The sequence below is a fragment of the Lactuca sativa genome, chromosome 9, assembly GCF_002870075.4.
Source record: "Lactuca sativa cultivar Salinas chromosome 9, Lsat_Salinas_v11, whole genome shotgun sequence".
In the NCBI taxonomy this organism is placed as follows: Eukaryota; Viridiplantae; Streptophyta; class Magnoliopsida; order Asterales; family Asteraceae; genus Lactuca; species Lactuca sativa.
The window spans coordinates 29161208-29177449 of record NC_056631.2 but is presented as its reverse complement, the minus strand read 5'-3'; the positions used below and the strand labels follow the sequence as shown (position 1 = coordinate 29177449).

At 33.4% G+C, this 16242-nt stretch overlaps 2 protein-coding genes and 1 non-coding gene across 5 annotated transcripts; 2 read left to right on the top strand and 1 right to left on the bottom strand.

The window, feature by feature from the left end:
- Positions 1-5544: 5544 nt before the first annotated feature.
- On the bottom strand, positions 5545-11661 carry LOC111907492 (uncharacterized). Of its 3 annotated transcripts, none has more exons than XM_023903288.3 (16): positions 11503-11661; positions 11307-11394; positions 11173-11219; positions 10892-10981; positions 10731-10784; positions 10566-10643; positions 10399-10467; positions 10170-10325; positions 9943-10090; positions 9778-9809; positions 9558-9647; positions 9373-9477; positions 9145-9291; positions 8938-9047; positions 8762-8854; positions 5545-5837 (listed from the first exon to the last, which is right to left on the bottom strand). In XM_023903288.3, exons 1-15 carry the CDS (start codon positions 11536-11538, stop codon positions 8779-8781), a joined length of 1326 nt encoding a protein of 441 aa, XP_023759056.1. In that variant the 5' UTR covers positions 11539-11661; the 3' UTR covers positions 5545-5837; positions 8762-8778. The 3 variants fall into 3 exon arrangements, with proteins under 3 accessions (XP_023759056.1, XP_042754260.1, XP_023759055.1); XM_042898326.2 differs by lacking the exon at positions 5545-5837 and adding an exon at positions 8152-8282; XM_023903287.3 differs by lacking the exon at positions 5545-5837 and having other exon boundaries at positions 8564-8854.
- A 25-nt stretch (positions 11662-11686) lies between these two features.
- Positions 11687-11760, top strand: TRNAV-CAC (transfer RNA valine (anticodon CAC)). The gene has a single exon. It is a non-coding gene; the product is annotated as a tRNA-Val (tRNA).
- Positions 11761-12938: 1178 nt separating this feature from the next.
- Positions 12939-14077, top strand: LOC111907490 (uncharacterized). Its single transcript, XM_023903285.3, has 2 exons — positions 12939-13392; positions 13475-14077. The coding sequence occupies exons 1-2, from the start codon at positions 13050-13052 to the stop codon at positions 13951-13953; spliced, it is 822 nt and encodes a 273-aa protein (XP_023759053.1). The 5' UTR covers positions 12939-13049; the 3' UTR covers positions 13954-14077.
- The last annotated feature ends 2165 nt before the right edge of the window (positions 14078-16242 follow it).

Sequence of the window (16242 nt, the reverse complement as noted above, 5' to 3'; positions counted from 1 at the left end):
TTGTGAACTAATCCAGATATAAAATCTCTGGAGTTGGGTTTTTAAAAATGGCCTAAACTAGGAGTCCGTGGGTAACATCTTTTTGTAGAAAAGATAATACCTCAGCGAAAGAGTGAGGGTCCAAGTCTCGTTGGAGACAAAACGAATGGTTTAAGAATAGTGTCTGTATGTGTTTGATGTTTGTGGATGTGCTCCCTTTTAGCTAACATGTCTTTATGAGGTGGGTAACATCTACTTTAAACTCCTTTCATTCTTATTCATAAAGCACCAAGTACTTAGAACTCTCATTTAGGTGTAGAAGTTAATGATATAATTCCAAGGTTGTAAAAACGTTCGTCATTAGCTTGTCGGTAGAATGAGGTTAATGGATTAATCGGCTGGGCATGGATTAAGCAGGGATCGTAAATTGTTAATTCATTGAATTTAAAAAAATTAAATTGAACAATATCATAAGAAAGTTTGTAAATACCACTAATATCATAACAAAATAGTTTAATATGATTAATACAACATTAATCATTCTTCAAATAGTTTTTGTTACGATAAAACTTTTTCAAAGTGTTAAAATTCCATTGTTTGTTGATGTTTTGCTCATTTTGTAGACATGGATTAATCGTTAGGCTTTTAGGCAGGACCTAGTTGAAAATTTTACGACACTGTTTAATTCCACTCATTCATCATTACTCCTCCCATAGAAATAGTGTGTTTTCCTACGCAAGCGTTGTAGCTTATAAATTCCTCTCAATGTAGTCCTCTTATATATGGCTTCCTTTATGACTTCCTCTTGATGTGTCACTCCCCCATTTACATAACTAGGAGTTCCTAAAGCCATGTAGTTACCGATGGTATATGAGATACAAGCTTCCCTTGCAGTGGGAAGAATATGTGTTTACTTATGCAATGTAATTCCATAATGCAATGATTTTGTGATAACAAATGTGTTATTGTTGTTAGATGTGCCATGTTAGATGTGCCATGTGATTTTATATTGATGTCTTTTCATATGGTGTTTATCTATTATTACTTTTATGTAGTCAAAAACCTATGTGTCTCGCTACACTTTTTTTAGTGCAGCGTATTATTTTGCCGTGTCTCGTATAATGAAGTTATAGACACTTGTGGAAAGAGATGCAAATTTATATGAGCAATTGGAGATATACAAGTGTTGGATTTTGTTCCATGTTTTTGGACTTTTGAATTTGTACCAATGCTACCTTAGTGATGTTTGATCATTGATGTATGCTTGAGACATCCTTTGTAGTTTTCTAGTTTTGAAACACTTTTATTTATTTAATGTTTGAATCTGAATGAGATTTTTATTTTTCAAATTTGACTAAAAACAAAGGATGTTACGGTTTGTATCTTCAAAACGTCAGTATAAGTGAACTATGTTTAATAGTTATTCCTAGGAATAAAATTTAGATGCTTAAGCGTTGATCGGCGAGGAGTTGTGAGAAATAGACAATAATTTGTCCAAAAAAATTCTTAAGGTGATTGACAACTTTTCTTGATAATAGTTGTATCAAATAGTGGTCTTGTATAGCAATGGCGCTAATAGCGATGCGTTTAATGCGATTCATTTATGTAAGCGTTATAGCGGTCCTACCACCGTAATTACTTGTAAGTTATTGTTAAGCAACTTGACAAAAAGAAAAATGATTTTTGGAATATATCTAATTTTTTAAATAAGACTAAACAAAAAACTTGAATTTTGTTTCGTATATTGTGGAGTTTTGTTTGTGAATATGGTAACAAGCTAACAAGCCTAGTAGTTTAACTATGACATTTTTGGACTGGGTTGATTTATGAATATTAATCCATTGAGTATGACTTGTGAACCTATCAATTATCATTTTAGTAGGCTAAGTTATCATGTTAGGTGTTATTTGTTTTTTTGAGGCAAAATGTCTGCAGTCTGCAGATAACATCTGTAGACCTCTGTAGTAGAAGAAGTAGACCAAACGTCTGCAGTCTGAAAAAAAAAATTGTTTTTTTAACATCTGCAGAGTAATAAAATAAACTAAACTCTAAATAAACTGATTTTTTTAACTTCAAAATGATTTTTAAAATATTTTTATAACTTTGTTATAAATAATTAACAAATCTAGATAAACTTTTATATATTATTGTATAAAAAGTGAAAATAAAAACGGTACGAATTAACGTATATATTTGATAAAAACCAACAATAGTCGCAAAGTTATACCTAAACTGCTAAACATTGTAATTAGGAATTAAAGAATTTGATACATAAATGAGGAAACTAAACTTCGATTTTTTTCAATTAAATCAATTAAAAACGTATCATATAAATATTTTCTTAAAAAATTGATGATGCTCTCTTCAATAATGTTTTATAAAATTTGGCACAAAAAATATAAGAATATATTATGATTTTTTTTATATTTATATAAACAACTTCAACGACCATTATTGTAATAAATATTTATTTATAAATTAATTAAAAATATCATGTTTGTGTCTTCGAACCTTTTTTCTAAGGTATTGTAACTTTTTTTTTTTAAAATTGTTTATCATTAATAAAGTTTGAATAAATATAAATTAAAAAAAACTAAAAAAATAAATAAATAAATAAATAAATATATATATATATATATATATATATATATATATATATATATATATATATGTGTGTGTGTGTGTGTGTGTGTGTGTGTTTAGTCTAGAAGATATCTGAAGTTTTTAGAAGACTCGGGTCCATATTTACGCCAAGAAGAGGATGCGTATACATTTTTAGGTCTGAAGTCTTAAAAAAAACAAACAGTCTGCGAAGGCTAATGTCTACGCGGGACAGACAGAAGAAGCCAAAAAGATCAGCAGACAAAAAACAACACCTTAATATACTATAAGTCATGACATTTATCATATTAGTTGTTAAGAGATTTAGCTCTCATGAGAATACTTATCAATTATGAATTATCATTTTAGTTTTAATTTTTATGATGGTAATTCTTTCTCTCTCTCTCTCTCTCTCTCTCTCTCTCTCTATATATATATATATATATATATATATATATATATATATATATATATATATATATATATATATATATATATATACTCCTAAATTTCCCATGTATTTTCTATCAAACACCATTTGTATAATGCTATAATATATAAATAATACTATAATATATAATTACTATATAATATAAAAAAGCAACTATATCATCTCGATAACCTCGATTTCAAATAGAATGTATGATTGCTATTGGAATATGATAAATGCATAATTCTCATGATGCAAGCCTATGACGTGTTCCAACCCAACTTTGTATATAGATAAATAATTGTTAGAACATGTAGTGGCCTAGAAAATTAGATAATGTTTATGAAAACATCATATTGAAAAAGTGGACAAATTAAAGAAGTTATCAAGGTTAAGTAGCTTTTGTTAGGATAAAAAAAAAACCCACCTCATTGTGTAGAATAAAAACATACAAAATATGGTAGGTCTTGTTAACCGAATTAGTATATAATGGATAAACTGTAAAACGAATACAAAATATGATAGTTTCTATATAATTTACCAAAATTTTAAATAAGTTTTATAGAAATACTAGATAATACTATATGACGTGCAAACGTAACCAAGGGAATCAATGAAGTGGATTGTGAACCCACAATTGTAGGTTTAGTTCACTTCTTTTGTCCAAATTAATAATATTTTTTTCAGTATATTATTCATTGCCAACATGTTTTTTTGGTGGAATTTCAAAACTCATTATTTTTTATAAGAGTGACATACAACCAACAACATATAATTTATTTTTTAAAATTATTTATCTTTAAATTGAATTCAATAAATATTTATATTTTTCTCTGCTTTCTCATTACACTATTATATTACATTACATAATTTTGGCATAAATGACAAAATTATGCCATTTTGAATCTGAAAGCCGTAATTCTCGCGTTTATCGTTATACATTATTAACATACGTAACCGACGTTGGTCAACAATTGTAATCATTTGATGAATAAGTAAAGACAATTGAGAACGGATGTCGTATGAAAACGATATAAATTTTAAACAGAGATTAGTCGTCTAAACTTTCTAAAATAATAAATAAAAAATAGAGTGAGAATTATCCGACAGAGTCTAAATGAAGTTGTAGATATCGTTGATAGCTGTGTATGGATATAAATAACGTCAAAAAAGAGTTCGTATGAAGAAAATACGGATTTCTGAAAATCTAAAAAAAAATTGTGCTTAGGGAGTAAATAGCGCGCAAGGTCTTCTAGAAGAGACCACGCAGGTCCAACTAATTTATGCCACATGTTGCAAGCAGAATGAGACACTTCACCAGGCACTACACGCTTTTTCAAATTCAATATATACGGGTTGTCATCTGTATATGCTCCTCACAAATCGAAACCTCAATTCATTTCTCAAGTTTCTTTTGATTCTAGCCCAATTTTTCTTTGTATTTAGGGTATTTCGGCGAAGCCCTAAGGTCCCTGCCTCCCTGGGTACCCGACATTAGTAGTTCTCGAGTCGGAGTTCTGTCAATACAATTTTCAGACTTTTGTCAGGAAAATCTCTATAAGTTAAGCTATACTCATATTACTTTTAATGTAACTTATATTTATACTCATAGTCGTTGTTATGAATCTATAAATAAGATTTATCAATGGTTCCAAGTTATTATACTGATGTGAATTATATAAATAAAGAACTTAATAATTGTGGGTTGAAAACCTTATGTACTCACCAGACCTCCAAACATAACCCACTCAGTTTCTTTGTATCACAAGTAGCAATATGAAGAGACAAGGCTGATGAGTGATTTGAGGAGTTGTTAGGTCATAGTATAAAAAATTGATGTAAGGTTTGGTAAAAGAAGTTTATGCTTATATATTTGTATTGACGATGACATCCCAAAGTTTTTATATAATAAATGATGTTTCTTTGGAAATATTCAAATATTATGTTTTGTAAACAAAGTCTGCAAATTTATGAGTACTCTATTTTAAAACAAACATAAATAAAAAAAATATTTTCTGACCGTGAAAATGAAGATGTCGCAACATAGGACACCACGTAAAATTCAATAGCATTTTATCTAATTGATATCTACATCTTAAGAACCCAAAAAGTAGTTTAAGTGGTCTATTTGATATAATTAAAAGGTATATGACCTAAGTTGTGAACCACGTATTGTTGTTTCATTTTATGACGTTAACCTTTTTTTCACAAATGAAGAAGAAGTTACATTTACTTTCTTATTTATTACGACAAAAAATCAAATTAGCACTATATTTATTTTATTTTTTCCTTTTTTTTCAAGTGACACATTGGTTTCCAAGTCGAGACATTGTCATGTCAATAGTCAAACATGATCAACCAAATAAACAAGTTACTTTTAACTTTTTTTTCACATGAATAAAACATAAATGAAAGTGGTAAAAAAGTTGCAAGAGAAGTTCAAGTACTTAAAGTCTTAAATGGAATTATTTAGTAACAATAAGTAATAACCTTCGAAACCGAACCAAATCAAACTAAATAATTAGAATCCGTGACAAAGAGTGAGATATTACTAAATTTGTATATAATTACATATAATGATTTCGTATTGAGAAAATTAAATATCCTCCTACTTTTTGTTCTTATAAATCCTCCTACCTAATTAAATCAAGAAATGTCTCCATTTAATCAAATCCCATACATACCAACGAATTCTATCATCCTTGTAACACTCGAACAACACCCCTCGAATAATGGCCATATTTCATGCCAAAGAGGCTTGGGAAATACCAGTGTGATCTCACTCCCCTAATTATCATCACAACTTGTCTATTCTAATTGCAGACAACTGTACAACAAATTCTTTTCAGATACCAATAAGAAAATATACTATTGTGAAAATCGTAAGAAAAAAGAGTTTTTACATATATTGTAACCATAAAAAATAAAGAAATATAATAATAAATAAAGCATCGCATTTACTCTAAGCATTAGGCTCCAGTGAATCATTTTTTTTCTTTTTTTATCAATCATCATTATTTTTCCAATTTACGAGGCATCATAAAAATGGAAACCTGAAAACATTCTACATGTTTTTGTGTTCGTATTACCAGAATTTGGATCCTTGATTTTACTAAAATATTTACTAATCTATGTACTGGTATATGGACCAATTAAAATAGCTTTATTAGTGTGCATGATTTTATATTCAAAATAGTGTATGTCACACATTTGATTTAATTAGTATATTCATAAATTATAAAACATACATTCTTTTATACGATTATTATAACAGATGTTGGAAAACCAAGCTTTCAGAAGGTCAAACTTCATATGCATAGTAGTAAAAGATGGTCAAGCCTCTTCAAGAAATGAAGGATTTATAACGCCAACTTCTATGCATGTATATATCACGTGCATGGTCATGTGACAATGTTTTGACATATGAGGGCTATATAAAGGCTCCTTATGATACATCATAAGGCATAAGGTTTAGCAATGAAACTAACAAAATCACAGTTTGTGCTCTTGGCAACACTAGTGACAATCTGGACCACCACTCCTGTGGTGGTTGGTGGTGGAAGAATGCCAAATCAATACGGTAGCTATAACCCATCACCACCATCCCAACCACCTCCGACATTTCAGAGTCCACCACTTTCTTATGCAAGTCCACCGCCTTCTCAAAGCTATCAACCACCTCCATCATCTCAAAATCCACCACCCTCTCAAGGCATTCAACCACCTCCATTATCAAAAAGTCCACCATCTTATGCAACTCCCCCACCATCTCGAAGCCATCAACCACCTTCAACATCTCAAAGTCCACCACCTTCTCAAGGATATCAACCACCCTCATCTCAAATTCCACCACCATCATCTCACGGTAATCAACCACCATCATCTCACGGTAATCAACCACCACCATTTCAAGGCGATCGTCCACCTCCAACATCTCAACCACCACCTTCTCAAGGTTATCAACCATCTCCTTTGTCTCAAAGCCCACCACCACCATCATCTCAGAGTCCACCACCATCTCAAGGTTGCCAACCATCTCCACCATCTCAAAGTCCACCACCAACTCATGGATATCAACCACCACCATCTCAAGACCATCAACCCCCTCCATCATCTCAAAGTCCACCACCATCTCAAGGCCATCAACCACCTCCAACATCTCATAGTCCTCCACCTTCTCAAGGCTATCGATCACCACCATCGCAAGGCCATCGACCACCACCATCTCAAGGACATCAACCACCTCCCTCATCTTATAGTCCACCCCCTTCTCAAGGTTATCAGCCCCCTCCATCTCAAAATCCACCACCTCCATCATACCATAGTCCACCTCCACCATCTCAAAGCCATCAACCACCTCCGACATCTCAAGTTCCACCGCCTTCTCAAGGATGTCAGCCACCCCCGTCTCAATGCCTACCACCATCTGAAGGAGGTCAACCACCTTCACCATATCAAAGTCCACCAACTAATCAAGGTTATCAACCACCTCCATATCAAAATCCACCACCATCACATGGCCATCAACCACCTCAATCATCTCTTAGTCCACCCCCTTCTCAAGGTTATCAACCACCTTCATCTCAAATTCCACCACCATCGTCACAAAGCCCACCACCTTCCCAAGGATATCAATCACCGCCATCTCAAGACAATCAGCCATCTCCATCATCTCAAAGTCCACCATCACCTCAATGTCATCAAACACCTCCACCATCTCAAAGTTCTCCACCTTCTCAAGGCTATCAACCACCCTCGTCTCAAAGTCCAACACCACCTCAATATTATCAACCACCTGCATATCAAAGTCCACCGTCATCTCAAGGCCATCAACCACCTCCATCATCACCAAGTCCACCTTCTCAAGGTTATCAACCACCTTCATCTAAAAGCCCACCACCATCTCAAGGCTATCAGCCACCTCCAACATTTCAAAGCCCACCACCTTCTCAAGGTTATCAATCACCTCCATTGTCTCAAACCCCACCACCATCTCAAGGTCATCAACCACCTCCAACACCTCAAAGTCCACCACCATTATATGCAAGCCCACCACCTTCTCATGGCTTTCAACAACCTCCATCATCAAAATGTCCACCATCATCTCACCACCATCATCGACCACCATCCCATAAAAAAACGCCACCAGTAAGATCATATCCACCACCACCATCACAAGGCCAATCTCCACCCTCATATGGTTTTCCATCCCCTCCACCACCATCTCCTATACCAAGTCCACCAGCCTCACCTTACTATTATCAGCCGCCATCTAGTCCATACCATAAAACCATTATGGCTTCAAAATATTAGCACTGATATATTTAAGTATATATGTCACTTCTCTTTGCTTGAGGTCAACGACTAATGTGTCTTGTGTTTTGTTTTGATCTTTCATATATTTCCTAATAATAATTTTCATCGACAAAGATTTGTAATAGATATGCATGTGAGTGATATATATATATATATATATATATATATATATATATATATATATATATATATATATATATATATATATATATATATATATACACTCACCGTTAGTAATAACATGCACACTAATCCAAATTATCCAGAAATGAACTTTAGCATATATAAACCTTTTGGCTCCGGTTTGCAAATTAAAATAAATAAATAAATAAAAAACACATTCTTGTAAAATATACAGTTTCTTGACACGATTAATTTATAATGAAATTAGATTATCACAAAGAAATAAATTCTCAACATGAAATAAGAAATTACCCCTTTTGGCTCCGGTTTTACTGCACTGCCACAGAACCATCTCGCTTCATTTTCAGCAAATTAGTCTCAATTTTCCTCAACACTGGTTTATATCTGCAAATTACCAACCAAAAAAATGAAAAATGTATGACCAAAAGCAATTTGAATTTAAAAAACAAAAAAAAACAAAGGCATACGTTCGGGTGAGACCATTGTAGGCTTGCATGAGTTGCTGGAGTTTAGCAGAGAGGTGTAGGACCTCAGCAGATAGTGTCTCTCCCCTGCTCTGTTCTTTAGCAAGTTGACCCTGCATCCATAATTACTTTTTGACTTAATACAGAAAAAATGAGCTAATATAGAAAGAAAGTCAGTGAAATTTATGAGAGAGTGAATGACTCACTAACCTTTAGGGAAACCATCTCATACCCACCTTCTTTGGATTCTGATATAATCTCGTGATGATTTGCAATTGGTATATTAGAAGCTTGTTCGTTCCTTAATCTATCTATCATCATACGAAGTTCCTCATTTTGTTTTAAACAATCTTTAACCTGTGCATATGAATTATAATCTCATGATCATTTGCAATGGGTGTATTTATATTGTCGAAATAGATAAAAAAGAATACTTACTTGGTTTTCCCATTCTACCACTACACTTGTTGATTCTTGATAAGCTGAAGATAGGTTAGAATTCTCCTCGAAAAGCTTTTCTATTTCACAAGATTGTGAATCGATCTGTGGATGAAATATTGATTGAAGTTCATGTTTTTATGTCAAGATGTTGACAACAACAAATTATAGTGAAATAGTTTTACCTCAAATAGTAGCTTCTGTCTGCTGTTTTCCAACCTCTCAATAGCTACTGCCATGTCATGCAATTGCTTGTCAAGTCTCTCTTTGTCTTGCTACAATCCATAAAGATAATGAAAAATATAATAATATAATAGAAAATAATAATACAAATTTCCTGGTTGATACATTTGCTATGTACATTGCTATGTTTTGCATTTATTAGAATCATTTGCTTTCCCTTACCAATATGAATTGGACCTCTTTTCCTGAAACTCCTGCATTGCATGTGAAAGCAACAAAATCAGAATTGCATTCCATCTTATCTATCATAAGTTTAACAATTTATTATGTATTTAAGGTTGATCAAGTGAAATAAGGAGCAGAAAATGTACTTCAATTTATTAGCACCTGAGATCTTGTTGGACACGGCTGCAAGTTTTTCTTCCAAATCCCTCTTTTCAGAAATGATGGCAGATATTCGATGTTTCTCCTCTGCTAACTGTTGTTGCTCTTGTCGTCTCAAAATTCCTTCTTGGCGCCTCAACATTGATTCTTGCTATTTAGGTAAGCCAAAAACTGTTTATTTAATGAACCTATAAAAGTAATTAAATTCACTTGTCATAAATCATTCAAACCTCTAACTGGATCTTCAACTCAGCAAGCTCCTTCTCAATAGCTTGCATCTGATCTTGTGGGCCTCCCATTGAGATACCAGCACCAACATTTCCATTGATGGTTTGTCTTTGTAGAGAGTTTAACTCTGCTCTTAATGCAGCTGCATCTTCCTCAGCCTGTTCAAGAGTTTATAAGAATATGTATAAATGCAGTTGACCACAATAAAATATGATACATATTGCTTACTACCCTGTATTGTTCTTCTTCTGCTTCCTTTAGATGCTTCTTGAGTGATCGAACTTGTGCTGAGAAATCCTCCTACACTAAAACATCGGTGTTTGGTAGTATTAGTATATATGTTGTCAGTGTGAAACTTTATCAAATACAATGTAGAAAAATCTTTTGATCATTTGTACCCGTGCAACAACTGCTGCATCTTTTTCCATTGCAACATCCTTAAGAGCTTTTCTCAATGATGGTACTGTATTTTGTTCCTGTAATCCAATAGCTGTTGATTATAGAAATTCAAAAATAGCAAAAGAATAACTGCAATGATCATGATCAAACAAAAGAGGACATACCAGAGCATTCACTCGCTTCACAAGCATGTCATTTTCAATTTCTCTAGAATGAAGCTGAAACACCAATATGACCATAAACAATAAGGAATCACATCAAGCATGAAGCAAAGAGATGGGGATTGGGGGTAATAACAGAAATAGTATAGGAAAAACTATAAAACCTGTGAGCTCAAATTTTTATTCTCTTTGTCAAGTTTGGCATTCCTTTTCTGCAAATCTTGTAACTGTGATACCAATCCACTAATATCATACTGCAACATTCTCAACAAAACATACAATTCGGAATTAATATTTAACTAACATATCGTTAGTCTCTCTAAAACCGTCATGTAAACATCTTATCACAAATTACATTATTGCGATGATGAATACATGAAGCAATTTTTATCAGCATCTGATGAAAATTTATCGAGATGACACAATCGAATTAGTAAATACGAACCTCTGAAATTCCAGTACTGCTAGATGATTTCGAAATCCCTGCAGACGCTGATTGAATAAAACATAAAGAGAATTCAATGAATATGACCACGAAAATCAACGTAACCTACACACATTGATCGAATTAAAAGTTACCTTTAGGGCTTGGAGGCTTCGTGATATCAGGTCCGGACGATGTTTTGCTTAATTTCTGAGCCGCTCTCTTTTGACGAATTTCTTCCAACTAGAATGAACAAATTTATCATCAATTGATCCAACAAACCATTGCTCACACAAAAATTAAATTAACTTGAAAAAATTGTTTGTAATACGAAAAATTCAAAATTCAAACCGTTCGACGACCAAGAGATGCATGATGAGACGCCATTGCAGGGAGCGGGAGAGCGATTGAGATGGTTAGGCTATCAACAGTTTTCGCATGCCGTCGACAAAATGGGGAATTCACGGAAACTTTTGTTTAATGAAGAAAAATTATTAATAGTTATATAATTTAAAACATAAATCTAACCAAAAGTGTCTGGGTGGTGTAGTCGGTTATCACGCTAGTCTCACACACTAGAGGTCCCCGGTTCGAACCCGGGCTCAGACATATTTTTGCTAATATTTTTTTAAAACTAAATATTTATAAGATTCAATCAATGAATATTTTAAAGACACCTTATATATAAGGTGTTACTTACATTTTGCAAATAGTTAATTCTAACATTTACAATTAATCATCTAACATGACATCACAAAAATATCCAGCCTTTAAAAATTACAATATTTTGGCTAGCTACCACTTATTATATTTTCTCCTTTCGTTTGCAAGATGTTCAGAACAATTAAACTTCATATATACTTTAAAAGAATAATAATAAAAAAGGTAAAAGAATCATGTTTTATGTCTATAACTTTGCTTTAAGAAAGAAGTTCCATGTATAATGTATTGAAAGGTTATTCTATTTACACTATCGTCTGATTCTGTTTGCACTCCTAACTTGATTGATTTGAATATATAAATCTCCTTTCCTTTAGAAAAGTGAAATGATTTAAAGGTTTCTAAGATAGGTTAACACCATTTATTTAAGATCATCTCAGCTAAATTGCCTATTTAATTAATATATGAGGCTACACATCCAGTTGCACAAATATTTTGAAATGAACCCACAACGACATAATAATAGGTATCAGATTTCCAGCTATCATGCTACTTTGCTTTAACACTTACTTGTTGATTTTTCTGATTATGCTCTATAACTTCCTTAAAAAATTAAACTTAAACATCCCGAGCTACTTCACGACCAACTAACCATCTTATATATGTTTTTTAATATGTATTTCTTGTTTATGTGCAAATTATAACCCATAATTTCTAATTTTATATGCAATTGGCATCCACAATTTTCAAAAAATAATCCAACATTTTTCCACAACTCAAATTCACTGAGAATCGTATGAAGTGGCTAAGTGTATAAATCACTAAATAGAAAGAAAAAAACAACCAATTGTGATGTCGAGTTACATGTCAATAGTTGATTGAGTGTATGTATATTATAAAAATAATAACCAAAATTGCAAAAAATATTCATTTAGGTTGGAAAACAGCTAGGTGGAGGGATCAGAATTTTAATTTTCTCCGTATTCTGTTTACACTCTTGTTCAGTTGTTTGATTGATTCGAATTCGAATATATGCAAATCTTTTTCTCAAACAAAGTGATTCGATTAACTAAAAGGTTGATGTGATAGGAAAGCAGGTTTATATAGGTTTCTTTAAGATCATCTAAGTTATTAAAACACATGAAACCGGTTTATCTAACAAATTAATTACGCTTGTCATCTTTTAGGGTACTTTGTGCAAGAGTTCCTGTGTATCGCTATATCACAAAAGCACATCCATGGGGGTTGATCTACTACCAATACAAAAGCCTAGATGGGGAGAGCTTGATGAAGAGGATGACGAAAAAGATTATTACTCCACATTGCTTCCCAAACAGGTGATCGGACCTGACGAGCACGGTGTAAAGAAGGTGGTGGAGTATAAGTTCAACAACGACGGTAACAAGGTTAAGATAACCACCACAACACGTGTTCGTAAGGTCGCCACCTCTCGACTCAGTAAGAGCGCCGTGGAGAGGCGTTCATGGTTGAAGTTCGGCGACGCTGTTCATGAGGATGTCGGCGCCCGGCTAACCATGGTTTCTACAGAAGAAATCATCTTTGAGCGTCCTAAAGCTCCAGGTGCGCGCTGATCAGTTTATCTGTATAGATTGTTTCTGGTTTTCTTTAATTAAGATTGCAATAATTTCATTCTTATCCAAAGGTCAAGAAGACACGAATGCATCTGGGGATCCATTAACTCGCGGAGCTGTTCTGATAGTATGTAGGAGTTGTGGTAAGAAAGGTGATCACTGGACCTCAAAGTGCCCCTACAAGGCTGAGAATCTGAACCACCCTTCAGTTTCATCAGTCACTGATGATAGTGAGAAAGGAGATGTATATGTCCCACCCATAAAGCGAGGTGGTGCTGACATGAGGCGGAGGAATGATGAGAACTCAGTTCGAGTAAATAACCTGTCGGAGGACACCCGAGAACCTGACTTGCACGAGCTTTTCCGGCCGTTTGGTAGCGTTTCACGTGTTTATGTGGCAATGGATCAAAAGAGTCAGATGAGTCGAGGTTTCGGGTTTGTTAATTTCGTGAGGAGGGAAGATGGTGAGAAAGCTATTGCTAAACTTAATGGGTATGGTTATGATAATCTTATCTTGGCTGTTGAATGGGCTGCGCCTAGGCCAAAATAACCGCAAACTAGTCTTTTGTATTGATGAAGTGATTTTCAGTGTTGAGCTGTTTATGAACAACCTAAAATGAGATTATGAAATTTTTACTTATCAATAGAAAGAAAGAAAATTAAATATTGTGAAATTAACTATACTAACTATATCTTTAACTGTTTTTTGTAAAATGATATTCTTTTTGCAAACTAAACACATAGTCTATAAGTATTTTATGGGGAACTCACATGGTTAACCCGATTCGTAACTATGTCTCCCCCATTATATATACCCTGTCAGAGATGGATGTCAAAAAGTATGGATGAGCAAAAATCAGACCCAAAATCGAAAAACAAAAAAAAAACGACATAATCGAAACCGAAAAACCGAAACCAAATCAATAACCAACGGTTTAGGTTTGAATTTTACAAAAACCGAAAAATAACGGTTTGGTTCGGTTTTGATGTATAAAACCGCCCATAAAAACCGAACCAATCCATATATATATTATTTATTATGTTTTAATTTTTTAGTTTTAGACTTTAGACTTTATATTTTAGTACTTTATGTTTATTTTCAACAAACTGTTAATGTTGTTCAACTTTGATCTTTTGAATACTTTTATGCTTTTAGAATATTAGAATCCGTACTCTTTATTTTAGTATATTTAAAGTAGATATAATACTATTTATTGCAACGTATTTTCATTGAGTTTGAACCCAAAAACTAGAGAAAAAAAAAAACAAGAGCTCATAAACCCACGGTTTAAAACCAAAAACCCATAAACCCAACCCGGAAAACCGAACCTATATGGGTTTAGAAACCGAAAAACCGACTTTCTACATTTTGGTTTGATTTTAGCCAAAAACCAACCCAAACCGTCTCATGTCCATCCCTATCAAAAAGTGTCGTGGGAGCTCGAACTCATGGGGTCCAGATCCCATACGTGGGATATTTGTTAAAATAATCGAGGGCGGGAGCGGGGACGGTACGCAATGTTAACTCCCGTTTTAATTTCGGGGACGAGGATGGTGATATGCAATCCCGTCTCGAACCCTCATGGGAGCTCGATAATATATTTATATATACTATTAAATATTAGTTATATAAATATAATAAATAATAGCAATGATTTTGAGCTTCCAAAAGTTAACAAAAAAAATTATGCTTTCAATTTGTTAGTGTAACGTTTTTGAGATGTGATAACATTTTTGGTTTTAACATGTAAAATTATGTTATAAATAATTATTATTAACCCAAAAAAATAGTTTTTTTAAGCCCAAAAAACAACTTCTTTTAGCCCAATAAAAAATTTTCAAAATCAATCGAGGGCGGGGGTAGGGGATAATCCAGTAATTCGGGGGCGGGGATGGGGGTGGGGAAGCTGGAAATTTTGAGGGTGGGGGAATGGGGAAACTTTGGGGGCATGGGCGGAGGATGCAATCTCCGTTCCGTTTGCTCCCGTCGACATCCCTACTCAGAGATTCATTCCAAATTTGCATTTTGAACACATTTCGGATAAGTAATTTTCAGAGCAAATGTCGTCTTACAGTGAATAGCTTGAATTTTTCTAGGCATGTATCGTTTTTCTAATCTTATTATTTTGTTATAGATTTATTACGTGAACCAAAATGTATTTTGAGTAAATGTCAATGATATATAATTTTGTTTTAAGTAGACGTCAATGATATTTAGGCTTTATGCATGTGTGACTTATATTTGTATTATGAACGCTTACTGTAATGAAAATCTTAGAACATAGTCTCCAGAACACTCAAAAGTACAAAGAATTATTCCGAAGTATATAGAACTAGTCTGAAACACATATAGCCAGTCTGAGGCGATACATTGATTTTAATATGTTTTCATCAATAGATGTGGTTGTCATTACAATATGCAAACCCAAACCGTAAAGAAATAAAGACAAGGCTACAACCTACCTCCACACATGTTTTGATCGGTGGATCTAGGTGCCGATGAGTGTAGAATGTCACCAATTACTATGTAATTACTTATTATTTAAGGAGACAATGAACCATCATCGATGTGATTGACGACTACTATTTCTATTTCGATAAGATAGTTTTCTGCCTTGAAACAAGTTTGCGGTTTAATAAGTCTTTTGTGGCACATTTAACGTCCGTACAATTCGGAAATCATTGGTTTCCAATTGTTTTGGCATCAAACTCAATGAAAGTTGTTGACTTGCAACATGTATTCGATAACTCACATAATGAGTTATCCGATGAAGACATAGTCTAAGTGTCAACTAACTAACATTAAAATTATGATTTTTATATTATATTTAATTTTTAT